Raw genomic sequence first — 15283 nt, 5'->3', positions numbered from 1 at the left:
TTAAAACTGGACATTTAGTGAATCGATAAGCTACCAGCTGTAACAAGCGCCATACCGCAGTGGGAGACTCTTCACAAGGTATGACATGCCAATGAAGGTTGCCTGCCAATAGCAGTCGGAAACAGGAAAAAAAAGCTTACTTTAAATAGAAAAACTTAATGGACTCCAAAAACTCTGGGTCCACTTAAAGCTCTCACGCCTGGCATATGTGTCCATCGCAGAAGGGGGAAACCTTAGAAAACAGCCCAATTAGATTAGGCGATTCCTCTTCTTCTGGTAGGTGTTATGCAAGAGCTGTGCAGCAGTCGTAGGGCTCTAATGCATCAGTTATGAGATGTTGTTACTTGTGTTAGCGTAGACTTTATGGTGATGTCACTTTTCTCTGTGAAGCTGTTGGTATGACAGAGGATGTCTGGTATAACAGAGATAAAAACCCTTGAATGCTGTACTAATTTCACCAGAATTGGTAATTTAGCTTTAGTGATTGGCATTCAGGAAAACTGCATAGTTTCTGCTGCCCCCTAACCCGTCCTCCATCTTGTGGGCTAGCGACATGCTGTTGGGGAGGAAAGGAGCTGATCAAACCAACACAGAAGTTATTACTCCCTGCGCTTCATCATTTTCAGATGCCGGTGAATAAAACCTTTGTGAACTGCAGAGTATGTGCCGGTCTAGTTTAAGAGAACTGAGAGCAGAAAGGAAAAAGTCCAGTTATTGAAACCTTTTTAGCAGATGGCAGAGGGGAATTTGTTCCAGGGAAAACACAGCAAACTAAAGCTGGTCACACCAGCATTCACCAACAAAGGAACGCTTTGCACTAATTTTAATTCTAAGTGTATTCTACTGTCCTGCGATAACACTCTTTAGGCAGCTTCCCAATCCATCAGCTGAGTGCCAAATTAAAAACGAAAAAGTTCTCCAATGTAATTAAGGCCTTTAAATTTGCTAAAATAAAGCAAGACAATATAGTGGTCAAGTAATCTGAAAATTATTCATACTCCGTAAAAAGCGATGATTGTAGTATAGTATAACATACAAGCTGTGATTGTGAGGAAAAAGCTCTCAGTATATCAGATCATAGGTTTCTCAGCACTGCACTTCAGCAGGCTCGTGTTTCTTACTAAAGAGCACATTTTAAGATTACAATTTCAGAGTCCAGCTGTTGGATGGTCCTATATGGAGAGAAGGCAGCTGGGGAAATGGGGCTGAGAAACCACTTCATGAGAGACACACCAGGGAAAAAGGTAACTGCAGTGAGATTACAATCAGCATTACAATGACCAAGAGAATCATCTGGTTCGGGAATTATAATAAAGGTTAATAGATGCTGCAAGTCAGTACTTAATTTCTGAAAGCACATCTACAGAAAATGGCGGTCATCTCTGACAAAGGTCTGTGGGTGTCCTATACCGGGCACTTTTGTCATCTAGAAAGCACTTCTGGAACCTAGATACTGCCTGAACTGCTTCAAAACTGCAAGCCCTAACAAGCTTTATTATAGCTGGAGAAACTATTGCATTAGGAAACATTTTTTTTCCTTATAGACAGAATCCATGACCTGACTCAAAATCTTTCCTAATCTATTGTTCTGCTCGTTCCTCATCCTCATTTATATCACATCATGCTTTCACATTGCAGAGACTGAAATTTTAATGTGGCGAGTGGATACCCTTCTGGGCCCAATAGCCCAATGGTGTGGGTCACTGCCTGGAAGTGTTCAGGGGCTGCCTTTTTTAAGCCCCAGCAAAAACTCAGAAGTAATTTCATTTGGCACCAGTAAGCAATAGGAGTTTCACTGGTCACTAATGCAATAGCTTGATATTTAACTGGCAATCAAGCAGGAAAAATTAACGTGCAAAATGCCTCTCTTGCAACTGAGCATTTAGGGATCCAGCTGAAGCTTCAACAGTAATTGATATATCAACAATGATGATGGTGGAGTTTGTTTTTTGGTGATGCTAAATCAATTAATAAGCTTCCTGCAGAGAGTGCTACCAAATAAGAACATAAGAAATTGCCATGCTGGGTCAGACCAAGGGTCCATCAAGCCCAGCATCCTGTTTCCAACAGAGGTCAAACCAGGCCACAAGAACCTGGCAATTACCCAAACACCAAGAAGAACCCATGCTACTGATGCAATTAATAGCACTGGCTATGCCCTAAGAAAACTTGATTAATAGCAGTTAATGGACTTCTCCTCCAAGACCTTATCCAAACCTTTTTGGAACCCAGCTACACTAACTGCACTAACCACATCCTCTGGCAACAAATTCCAGAGCTTAATTGTACGTTGAGTGAAAAAGAATTTTCTTCGATTGGTCTTAAAATGTGCTACTTCTTAACTTCATGGAATGCCTCCTAGTCCTTCTATTATCCAAAAGTGTAAATAACCAATTCACATCTACTCGTTCAAGACCTCTCATGATCTTAAAGACCTCTATCATATCACCCCTCAGCCATCTCTTCTCCAAGCTGAACAGCCCTAATCTCTTCAGCCTTTCCTCATATGGGAGCTGTTCCATCCCCTTTATCATTTTGGTTGCCCTTATCTGTACCTTCTCCATCGCAACTATATCTTTTTTGAGATGCGGCGACCGGAATTGTACACAGTAATCAAGGTGCGGTCTCACCATGGAGCAATACAGAGGCATTATGACATTTCCGTTTTATTCACCATTCCCTTTCTAATAATTCCCAACATTCTGTTTGCTTTTTTGACTGCTGCAGCACACTGAGCCGACGATTTTAAAGTATTATCCAATATGATACCTAGATCTTTTTCCTGGGTGGTAGTTCCTAATAAGGAACCTAACATCATGTAACCACAGCAAGGGTTATTTTTCCCTATATGCAACAACTTGCACTTGTCCACATTAAATCTCATCTGCCATTTGGATGCCCAATCTTCCAGTCTTGCAAGGTCCTCTTGTAATATATCACAATCCGCTTATGATTTAGCTACTCTGAATAATTTTGTATCGTCTGCAAATTTGATAACCTCACTTGTCGTAATCTTTTCCAGATCATTTATATATATATTGAAAAGCACCGGTCCAAGTACAGATCCCTGAGGCACTCCACTGTTTACCCTTTTCCATTGAGAAAATTGACCATTTAATCCTACTCTCTGTTTCCTGTCTTTTAACCAGTTTGTAATCCACGAAAGGACATCGCCTCCTATCCAATGACTTTTTAGTTTTCTTAGAAGCGTCTCATGAGGGACTCTGACAAACGCCTTCTGAAAATTCAAATACACTACATCTACCGGTTCACCTTTATCCACATGTTTATTAACCCCTTCAAAAAAAAAAAAAGCAGATTTGTTAGGCAAGATTTCCATTGCGTAAATCCATGTTGACTGTGTTCCATTAAACCATGCTTTCTATATTTTGATCTTTAGAATAGTTTGTTTCCACTATTTTTCCTGGCACTGAAGTCAGGCTCACTGGTCTATAGTTACCCAGATCGCCTCTGGGGCCCTTTTTAAATATTGGGGTTACATTGGCCACCCTCCAGTCTTCGGGCACAATGGATGATTTTTATGATAGGTTACAAATTTTAACTAATAGATCAGAAATTTCATTTTTTAGTTCCTTCAGTACCCTAGGATGCATAGAATCCCGTCCAGGTGATTTGATACTCTTTAGTTTGTCAATCTGGCCTACTACATCTTCCCGGTTCACAGTGATTTGGTTCAGTTCGTCTGACTGATCACCCTTGGAAACCATCTCTGGAACTGGTATCTCCCCAACATCCTCATTAGTAAACATAGAAGCAAAGAATTAATTTAGTCTTTCTGCAATGGCCTTATCTTCCCTAAGAGGCCCTTTAATCCCTCGGTCATCTAACGGTCCAACCGACTCCCTCACAGGTTCTTGCTTCAGATATATTTTTTAAAGTTTTTATTATGAGTTTTTGCCTCTATGGCCAACTTCATTTCAAATTCTCTCTTCGCCTGTCTTATCAATGTTTTACACAACTTGACAATGCTTATTTTTTATCCTACTTTCTTCAGATGGATCTTCTTCCAATTTTTGAAGGATTGTTTTGGCTAAAATAGACTCTTTCACCTCACCTTTTAACCATGATGGTAATCGTTTTGCCTTTCTTAATGTGTGGAATACATCTGGACTGCGCTTCTAGGATTGTATTTTTAAACAATATCCATGCCTGTTGAACACTTTTAACCTTTGCAGCTGCACCTTTCAGCTTTTTTCTATCTTCCTCATTTTATCAAAGTTTCCCTTTTGATAGTTTAGTGTTAGAGCTGTAGATTTACTTATTGTCCCCCTTCCAGTTATTAGTTTAAATTTGATTATGTTATGATTACTATTGCCAAGTGGCCCCACCACCATTACTTCTCTCACCAAATCCTATGCTCCACTAAGAATTAAATCTAAAATAGCTCCCTCTCTTGTTGGTTCCTGAACCAATTGCTCCATGAAGCAGTCATTTATTACATCCAGGAACTTTATGTCTCTAGCAAGTCCTGATGTAACTTTTACCCTGTCAATATTGGGGTAATTGAAACCCCGATAACCTGGAAATAAGGAAAGTTGCCTTTTTATTATACAGTAAAAAATGAAAAAAATTGAACATTGATGTCATTTGGACCAATTGATTAAACATGACCCTGTGAAAGTGCAGAAAGTGCAAGTATGACTTGTGAGCACTGGGGGTGGTATGATGGTCCTTAAATATACATTGTAAAAATTGATAAAAAGATTTACATAGCGTTGTGATTGTTCAAAATTATCAAATACCACGTCTTTATATATAAGTTCATTTCAATCGTGGGATTTTCCATTAAGAGAATCTTTGTATTTGGTAATTGAAATCTCCCATTATTATTGCACTGCCAAATTGGTTAGCTTCCCTGATTTCTCTTAGCATTTCATCGCTGTCTGACCATTTTGTCCAGGTGGACAGTAGTATACTCCTATCATTATACTCTTACCCAACACACATGGGATTTCTACCCATAGATTCTACTGAGCATTTAGTCTCTTGTATGATCTTTATCCTGTTGAACTCTATACCCTCCCGGACATAAAGTGCCACCCCCCACCGAGTTGATCCTCCCTATCATTACAATATAATTTGTACCCTGATATAGCACTGTCCCATTGGTTATCCTCCTTCCATCAAGTCTTTGTGATGCCAATTATATCAATCTTATCATTTACTGCTATATACTCTAATTCTCCCATCTTACTTCTTAGACTTCTGGCATTGGCATACAGACATTTCAAAGTGTGGTTTTTGTTTGTATTAACAACCTGCTTTTCAGTTGTTAGGGATAATTTGGAAATCATTAGCTTTGGTGATTTTTTACATATAGGCACATGGACTACATTTGCTTTTATTGGAACCGCTCTGTCTTGGGATGCCCTAACTCTCCTGTTTCATCAGTATCCTTCAAGGATACATTTCTCCGAACCATGCACTGCTGAGTGACTGTCGGCTTTCCCCCTTGTTCTAGTTTAAAAGCTGCGAACAAAATAAAACCTGCAATTTGTTGTTGGTGCACATCTAGAAATCTGTGAATATACTGCATTTGCTGTAGATGTTAATAGATACTTTCCGAGACAAATGCAAGAGCAAAACTTCACCACATCTGCAGCAGCTTGCAGAGGGCTCACCAATGAACCACGGCAGTGATTACACTCATGATGGAAGACGTTTTCTGTAAAATTGCTCACGAACGCAGATAAGCAAAAATCTCCCTGCATTTGCTTTCATCCCTGAAAACTTTGCGTATCCTTATCCTAGGAGTTCTTAATATCTGCTGTTTGAAAAAAAAAAAATTCAATCGCAGTGAAAGATGCTGAAAAGTTACTATTTAAAGTGGGGGTAACCCCCCCCCCCTGGACATCCCATTTTGACAGACTGCCCAAACAGTTTGTCTCTATGTTTATGAAACTTGTCCAACAGGAATCAGTCTGGAAGTTGCATACATGCTCTCTGGACGTACATCTCAAACTCCCACAGATGCTTTACCAGTCAGGACATAGCACAAGTTTCAGATACTCCATTCTCTGGGGATGCCATTTTCATTGAAATTTCACTGAAATTTGGCTTGGTATTCATCATCATACGGGCACTGAACCGAAAGCCCCGACTCACTTCTCATAGGTGACAGAAGGGATATCAAAAGAGAGGCTTTTAGGAAAAGTAAATGGAAGTCATTAGCTTGGGTGGGAATTGCTCCTCCATCCTGCTATATGAGGCCTTCAGTTTTTCAGTATAAACAAACGTTATTCTTTTTGTTCATGGTCTCCCACCAGCGTGAGCGATAGTGTAGCGGAACTAGTTTGCTGAATGGTAAATTGCAAGGGGAGCCGTTTAAACCAAGATGGCAGTACCTGTCTTCATGCAACTCTTGTCATCATTTTTCCCCCTAATGAATAAAAGTCTTGGACAAACCACCATTCCAGCTTCCATCCGCTCTGTCCGTCTAATTGGTGGCTATTTTTATCTCTGTTTCATGTGACATCCAATTACTAGTGTGCATATAACAATAAATTGATCTTAAGTGTAAGCAGTCGCAGAGTTTCCATATCGTACTATGTCCCAAGTTTTTATTTCAGCAATTACTGAGGGGCTGAGATTTATTACTGGCTTTGAACATCAGAGGCACAGAACCGTGATGAGCATATTGAGTAAATTTATATTACATTTTCCCTACCCAAACTCCTCCAGCACAGCTTGATTATATGTGATCTGCCCTTTATTCTAGTGGCACCAGAGTTTACTTCAGAAATGAGGTGAGGGACCTAGGTGGTTGTTCCTATTTAAAACAATGTGATGGTTACTGAAATATATGATGATATCATGGTTCTAAGGTGACATGGCAGCATTTCAGTACACAACTGAGGCTCAATCTGTTCTTCAGATGTATTAACAACACATCACTGACTGCATTTGTAATTAACTGTGCCCTCTTATTTCTCAGAGCCATTGAATTACAATAAATACAATTTTTTGACATGCATTAGTCACCAGATGGTCTGTGGCTGGATCACTGAAGCTTGCAACTAGTGTTAATCTTTCTTCAACTAGAAATGTGCATCATATTAACATTCAATACCTTCATCAAGTTATGGGTATATAGGATGCCACAGGCACCACAGAGAAACTAATAGGATGGCAGATAAAGGCCATAAGGTCCATCCAGTCTGCCCATCCACATCTCGACCATGACAAACCCAGACCAAAATGTCCTTCCTTCAGAGTATACCTCCTGGGCTAAGGATGCCAAACACGCACTTGGCCATATCTAGTATCCCTAAACAGGAGCTGCCTCTGCTGTATGGCAAGATTAGCTACCATTAATGTCCTATAATACAGAGTATAATAAATAACCAGACATATAGTGGTCCTTCCCCTGTCACATCAAACCCATTTCCAGCAGTACTAGTTCAAGGATGCCCCGAGTTTGGGGTGACATCCTTGATCCTTTTGCTTATTAGTCACAAATGCATTAAGAAAGTCCAATAAAAAAAGGTATCACTTATAACTTGTTTAATCCCTTATTCTGCCTGGTTACAGTACTGGCAATTAAGCATTTCCTTTTATCCCCAAGGATGGCAATTTGCAGAAATCAGTTGCACAGCAAAATGGTTTTTTGAAAATTGCCAACCTTCCTGTGGATAGAAGTGCACGTGTTGCACATAGGGTAAGAAATGATAGGAAAGGCAGGCTGCAGATTATTTCCTTGATCACACAAGCTTAGATACAGCTCCTTACGGTACACTACCAATACAAAATCAGAGCGGTGTATCTGTGTATTGTAAAATAAAATCTTCAGGGAAATCAAGAGTCAGTTGTATGATTTTAAATGTGTACGCTTACAACTTTAGTCAGACAGGTCATATACTATATTTTTGGATTATTCTTCCATTGGTCCATAAAAGGCATCGTAGCTCAACAAGGAATGCATTTTTCTCTAGGATCAATATGGCACTTAGACCTGTACACTACTTGCACTGCTCATACTTTGCTGAACTGTGCCACAAACATTTGCCAAGCAAAATGTTCTTGCAGTTTGAAAAATTGAGTATTTTAGGAAATACACTGCAGATTTCATGATGAAGTCTGAATTTCATGACATTAAATTTCCACAAAATGGATTCAATTGTTTTTATTTTAAATCACACAGCATTTATTTGTCTAAAGAAATGCTGCAAATTTGTCTAAATAAATGCTGCAAATTGCAAATTCCGCAAATTCAATAACTGTTTATTTCATGTAAAATTCTCTTCCACGTGGAGGTTTAACTATTCACTCAACCTTAGTGTGGGGTGGTAAAGGCTATGGGTTGAAGGAGAGAGCATTCTATAGGGTAATTAGTGGCTCCACTTTTTCAGGAAAGGCAGATATGGTCACGGTTTTACCTCCCACTGCATGCATGATCTTATAGTCAATGTTCCTCTTCTAAGTTGCACGAGGGACCGCCGACCAAGTTCTAACTACTAGCTGTACTCAGGGCCGGTGCGTCCATTAGGCGAATTTTGGCGGTCGCCTAGGGCACTGAGCTGTAGGGGGCCTATCCCGCTCGCGGCAAAGAGAAATAGAGACTGTGTGCTTCTGAGAAGCTCACAGTCGGCGCCGAAACAGGTGGGGGGGGGGGGTGCGCGTGACCGGGGGAGGGGGCGCGACCAGGGGGGGCAGACAGCGCAAGGGTCGCCTAGGGCGCCCAATACCCTTGCACCGGCCCTGGCTGTACTGCATCCTTTTCATGGTTTGAACTGCAAAGGCCTGGCAGGTCCTACTCGCTGCATGACACTCGTCAGTTAAACCACAGTTGGCGGTTCTCACCCCTTCCCCCCATTCAGCTTAGCTGGATCATTGCTTGTCATCTCTTTTTTTTTTGCTTAGGGAAACCAGATCTATAAGCCAGCGCATACAATGGAGTAAATATCACAGCTGGATCAGCCAAGTCGGCAGTCGGTAACATTTAGCGCCATGGCTGGGAGAGAGGCACAATGGAAATACTGATGAAACGCTCTTCCACCACGCGAGAGGAAAAATAAAGGAAAGTATTGTTTTCTGTGACCCAATTACAAACTCTCTTATGTTTGAATCACTTCACATTTCGGCTAAGAACACTTGCAAGTGAAAAGTGCCTTCCTTGCTCTGAGTGGCAGCTGTAAAATTGACACTTTCATCCTTAAGTAGAGCACCACTGAAGAGCTGGCTCCAGAAAGGAAATGTTCAGATTGTTTACCGCTGCACAGCTTGCGAAGCCGGACACGGACAGACACAATATTGGGCTAAGAACTGCAGGTGGAGAGGGGTTTGGGAGGGGTGGGGGAGGGGGTTAGAACATCGGCCTATGGGATGCAGCTGTGCCCGGTCACTAACATGTTTTACCACATAGCAACGTTTTAAAAGCCTTTGAGGGGAGAGAGAGAAAGTGTCTTAATCTGCTGCTGTCTGAAATGCACTGGAAGATGAAAAATATTGAGGAGGTGCACATCTCTGCCCTAGGAAAAAAGGAGATTTTTTTTTTTTTTTTTGGCCAGACAATGACGTCTCCCTCACCAAGAGAGTTGACAATTATACTTTGGGCAATTTTCAGACATTTTAACGGTTTACCTGCATAAAAAGCCCCATTGAAAACTGCAGCCCCGTTTACTCTGTAGGTAAAAGTGTGTGCTTATTGCTCAGTTACCCACCCCGAGAAAAGGGATCGAGAGCAGGCGGCTTTCATCTTCAAAACTCCTTGCGTGCTTTCCATTAGTACATTTGCATCTTCTGGGAGGCATTTACCTTTGTCATTAAGACAAAAAAACAAACCTGTATCTGATAATATGAAAAACACAGTTTCAGAATTTGTTATGGCTGTCAATGTGTTGTTTTATTGTTTTTTTTTTTAAACTCTAAGAAAACCGTTACTTATTGGATGCGACCTATATTGCATGGCGCTGCTCCTAGACCTTCCCTCCTGCACGAGCGACCTACGTAACGAAACATGTTTAATCCGGTGCCTTAAAAACCTTGTGATGGGGGCAAGCCCTACAATCGGTGATTGCTGTGACCCACAACTTCTTTCTTCACCTTTCTTTTCCCACCTGCTGCATTAGCACAGCGTGCACGTCACACCAGCAGAGCAGAAAGTTCATCCCTTCCTTCGGGGATGGTCAAGGCCTACTTCCTTAAGGAGCACCCAGGCGGCACAACGTGAGCTGTGTGCAACTACTGCAGAAAACCCCAGCAAAATGTGTTTTTTTTTCCCAGACGAAAACAGCCACCTCTCCATCAAAATTTGTAAATGTGGGAGTTTTTCCCCCCCCCCCCCCCCTAGTGCTGCTTGCTCTCAGTGCCCTCCCCCGCTGTATTTCAAAGTCTCTGTTCAAAATAAAACACCTTAGCACTGCTGATGTTCAAAGCTCAGAAAATTCTTGAGCAAGTCTGCAGTTTTTCACGATTTTGGACTTGCATTGGAAAATCTCTGTTGTTGACCGACTAGGTTTGCAACATCCCCTCTCCCTCACTAGTCAGCTAGAGCTGCGGGAGAGGGAAAGTTCATCAGGAATAGGACTGGGCCAGTCCTGAATTTGGCCTCTTTGCATTTAAATCCTTGTAGAAATCAAAACGGTAAACCCATGGATGCACTGGGACAAAAGCAAGGCCTGCTTCAGCCTTCCCCAGGGGGTAGGCACCCCCCAGTCCTTACGGATACCAATCCACTTGGGTTTTCAGGATATCCCTCATGATTAAGCATAAGTAATGAGCATGGAAATCTCTCATATGCATGAGGGATATCCTGAAAACCCAAGAGAACTGCTTCCAGCCTGTTGGTGCCTACCACTTCCGAGATTTAATCAACCCCATAGGCTGTAGTTTCTTCCTCTATTCAATCAGTACAAATATTGAAACATTGACTTCCAAAATGTATAACACAGACTTGATAAGCCAAAATACTAAAGCACACCATGGCCAACAGGACTCAGTTGGACACCGGACTGTTTAATTTCAGGTTCTGTGTACAGACCTATAAACAGCTCCCAGGTGCTGGCAATTATGAACGTCAGCAAGACATTGCCCACAATCTATAAATCAAGGATTTGCAACTCTCTACATCCACATACTGTTCACCAGCCCTTGTGCATTGGGTTTTATTGCTTGGGAAATACTTCCGAATCTAGAAAAATCACAACAAGGAAAAAAAAATGCAAGCATGAATTACAGATGTCTCCACGGTGGTTTCCCTCATTCACACTGCTCATAAAATGGAAATGCACCAAGCACAATCAGAGAAAATAGGACAGGAATGGTTCTGAAGACATCGTCCATTCCCCTGCCTCCTGCACTATGTGGGAGACCAGGACAGTCTGTTTTATAAGCAGTTGCCCTATGTCCTGTTTATGTAAGACCAAGACTCACTCACAAGTGCCTTGCTTTTCAATCAGGCTGTAGATATAAACAGAAATTCAATTCAGTTCAATATATGACACATATGAGTAGATCTAGGATTTGAAAAAGAGGTGTAGATGGTGGGGAGCATCCTCTTCCTACCACTATTTCCCCTCCCATTTCCCCTCCTCCCTCCTTCTCCTCCCATGTTCCTTTCCACCTACCCTTTCCCCTCTCTCTCTCTCTCTCTCTCTGTCTTCTTTCATTTTGAAATCACCATTGCATACTTTTCGGCAGGTACTGCACCTGCTACAATGGAAGCGCAAAGTCCATAGGGGTTCGCTGGCGGATTTTCAAAAGGAAGCACCACAGGTAGTTTCCTTTTGAAAATAAGCTTGCACACACAGACCTGAAAGCTGCATGGGGAGACTATAAACTGCTCCCAAAGGGACCCAGAAAAATCCTCTTTGACTGACAATTATAAATAAATGGTGAACTGCTTTGCTCCTTTAAGAAAACGTTGATCTGCATGGCAAGCGTTTGTCTGTCTGTAAGAAATGCCTGTGCTAGTGCTGGCTGAGGGAAAGAACAATGTAATATAGCAAAGGCTGATGTCACAACACACCCAGAAATCTCTACAGAGACCCAGCGTGGTGAAAGAAGAGCGAGGGTGTTGTTTGACATCCTTGCCCAGTCACCTTGTCACCTCTTGCGGTGGCAATGAGTGCTGTGTACGGTGGCTTTAATGAGACGGATATCTCTAGCCACTGGAAACTGGAGGGAAGACCACCAGCTTATTTTTCATAGGTCATAGGAAGGTCACTGGACAGTCACAGCTTTTACTCACCAATGTTCCTAGGTAAGGACTGGATTGCTGATCTAGAACTGATCTAGAAATGAAAGGTTCTTTATCCCTGGTTGTGCCAATCAAGACACATAACAAAGAAAAAAAGTCTTCCTAATCATGATCGATTTTGATTTATGAGAACAAATGGGCACACAGAAAACTTTTGACCCACGGAATGTTTTAAGTTGAAGAACTTAAAAAGTTAACTGAACCCATGTCAGGCAAGAAGATAAATGATGAGATCCGCAGCTGCTGTTACGTACACAGGAGGATAACCTGCTGTCTCTGCCTGCTTATCATTCACAACAGATGCCATGCTCTGGAGAAAACTGAATGCAAGAAATGCCAGGCTCCTATTGTCCTTTTGTTTTATAGTCTGCAAAGTTCTAGTGATGCGGATGTAATAAATATCCCATGAAATGTTCCGATCACCAGACAGCTACAGTATCACACTGCCGCAGGCTGGGAGCCAGGGCCATTGACTAATGAGTTATAAATCGGTTGAAAGTGAATGATTTTACATTCAAATAAGGGTCTGGCTTACTTGGAGACCAATGAGAACGCTTCAGAACAGACGGCCGGACAGGGCACCAGCCTGATGAGTACGTGTCCCAGAGAGGCTGGGAAGTGGGCTTGCGTCACCTTCTCGAACACGGAGCTGAAGGTGTTGATGTCTGCAGCCTTGCAGTTCTGGTCACCGCCTCCTGTATCCAGGATGTTCCCGCCATGAAGGACCAGAATCAGGACGTGAGTTTTGCAGCTTCCTTGCTGACCTCCATCCTAGAGAACGTCAATAGAAAAAAAAAAAAAACCAAAAACCAAAAGTTGAAAATGCAACCTAATGTAATTGTATTGTACAGAGAGAGCCTCTCTCCAATGGAGGTATAAATTAATTAATTCACTTAAATATTAATATGTAAGTTACCAAAGACAGGATCAACTGATAGGAAGAGGTGTGTGTGTGTGTGTATGTGTGTGTATGTGTGTGTATGTGTGTGTGTGTGTGTGTGTGTGCAGGAGATGATATCTTTTATTATTGCAAAGACAAACTATACATAGATGTTAGGATCAGGGTTGGCTTTCCTACTAAGCAGAGTAAGCAGCGGATAGCTGGGACCTCTGCCTCGGAGACGGTGTCTGGTTAGATCTGACCCCCCCCCCCCCCCCCTTTAAAGGTGCAGGGATTCATGGGCAGGCAGCATTAGGACTGTAAAACAGAAAAGCCACTGGCCCACCTCTGTGACTTCAAAGGGGCAGTTGCCAAGACGGTGCTGCCAGGTCAGAGGAGGAGGGACACCTTTCATTATGGTACATCTTCAGAGAAAGATTTCCCTTTTCCCTCCAGTTCCCGTACCCTCCCTCCACATACCTGCTTCTGCATCTTGAGATGCCTAACAAGTACATCCAGCCCTGATTAAGGTGTTACTACTAATGCATAGAGTATAGCTTTATTTTAAATTACAATTCAATTGCATTAAAATATAATGCTGAAATTTAAAAGCTACACTTTATGTACTGTCAAATGTTGTATAAGTATAGGCAAGCGGTAACCTATCAACTACATATAATTTGTGTTGGGCCAATAAAACACATCACTACCCATACACACGCATCCCTCTCATTTAATTATTCTTTTCAGTAACGTATAAAGAATATTAATTATATGAAAAATACATTTGCAAAGCTAATTAAACAGCACCCTGGGAGCTTCTGTGTTAGCAAAGATGTCACAATTTCTTTCACACTCACTGGCTGTAAGTGGTCCATGCTGGATAAGATGCTAGAGTGACATCACATACTGCTAGAATCTATCTGAGATTTTTGACACTTTTTCAAGCATGGTTTCTCCCAGTGGGGTTCATAAGAATGGCGGAAGGGAAACTTCTCGCACTTAAAAAGAATAATGGCTTAGGGATTGCCTTTTTTAAGCGATGCAGGTAGTGCGTTTCTGTTCATCAGTGGCAGCTTTGCAGTCCTACAGGGCACACACTAAGCCTAAGATTTCTCATGAAATAAGTGTCAGTACAATGGGCCATCAGCCAAAAGGGTATATAATCTAGCGGGCAGCGAATAGAAATTCTCCTGAGGCTCAAGCTCCCATCTCTGCTCTGCTACAGACTCTCTGTGCAACCTTCCACACCTCTCTGAGCAGTTCTAATAAAATCTTGGCTCCTTCATTTCCTATTTAAAAAATAAATAAATAAATTCCACTTAGCTAAGATGCTAATAATAGGTTTCCAACCATCAGCTTGTGTACTGACTGTAATTATGTTTCTGAGGAGCTATTATAAATCAAAGTTATTTTTAAACATCTTAAGGACCTTTGAGGAGCTCAGAATCTGAAGCAAGCCACTTCAGGAGGATCCAGGTAACACAATTTTATATTAAAAAGTTGTGTGTTTCAGCAGATAGAATGTCTAACTGAAAAAAAAGAACAGCTTGTGGCAATGCATTTTATTGTTCAGATGTGGTTTCCAGTGGGAAAAATGGGGTTGGGACAGAGTTTGCCTTTAGGGAGCCTTGGTACAACCCACAATTTTTCCCTGTGCAAACAGTGACTTCATAAAAATATTCTGACAAGTTGTATTTTCTAAAACCAGAGAAAACAACAAACTGGGTTGGTAGGAAACAACTTTCTCTTGCAAAGCGTTGCCAGTTACTGTCCCTTTACACCCCGCCTTCAACGGGAACATCACCGGTATATAAATCACAGCACAGCTTTTTCAGATGGGCATTTTTTTTGGGGTGGGGGAGGGAGAGGAGGAGAAAGAAAGGTATTATGGGTAATAATACTTTGAGTAAGAAAGTTGTGCCCTACAGCTGTAGCCACCTCCCCTTTATCACTCTTCAAGGGTAAAAGGAGTGTGAATCCTGTTTAAGGGTTCACGAACATGCTGGTATCATATCAAACGGGTTCGTAGAGTTTTCAAAAAATAAGTATAGCCCTTTTCTACCTGACATTCATTTTCAACCTTTTGTACTCACTGATTATAATATTGACATATGTCTAAGGATTTCTGATTTCTGCATTGAAAATAAAAATAGATTAAATTGAATCTGCATTGATTTGCCCTT

The 15283-nt window shown here is 41.6% G+C and overlaps 1 protein-coding gene across 4 annotated transcripts in view; it reads right to left on the bottom strand.

Moving 5' to 3' along the window:
* The window catches only part of PITPNM3 (PITPNM family member 3), a 628273-nt gene that overhangs the window by 187138 nt on the left and 425852 nt on the right, over window positions 1–15283 (bottom strand). For all 4 annotated transcript variants that reach the window (XM_029612401.1, XM_029612400.1, XM_029612398.1 and 1 more), the window contains one exon: window positions 12753–12988. In XM_029612401.1, coding sequence (XP_029468261.1) covers window positions 12753–12988 — 236 coding nt within the window. The remainder of the gene's footprint in view (window positions 1–12752; window positions 12989–15283) is intronic.

This window comes from Rhinatrema bivittatum, chromosome 8 (genome assembly GCF_901001135.1).
Source record: "Rhinatrema bivittatum chromosome 8, aRhiBiv1.1, whole genome shotgun sequence".
NCBI classification, from domain to species: domain Eukaryota; kingdom Metazoa; phylum Chordata; class Amphibia; order Gymnophiona; family Rhinatrematidae; genus Rhinatrema; species Rhinatrema bivittatum.
Note: the sequence above shows the minus strand (reverse complement) of the source record. Positions and strands in the feature narration are given on the sequence as shown.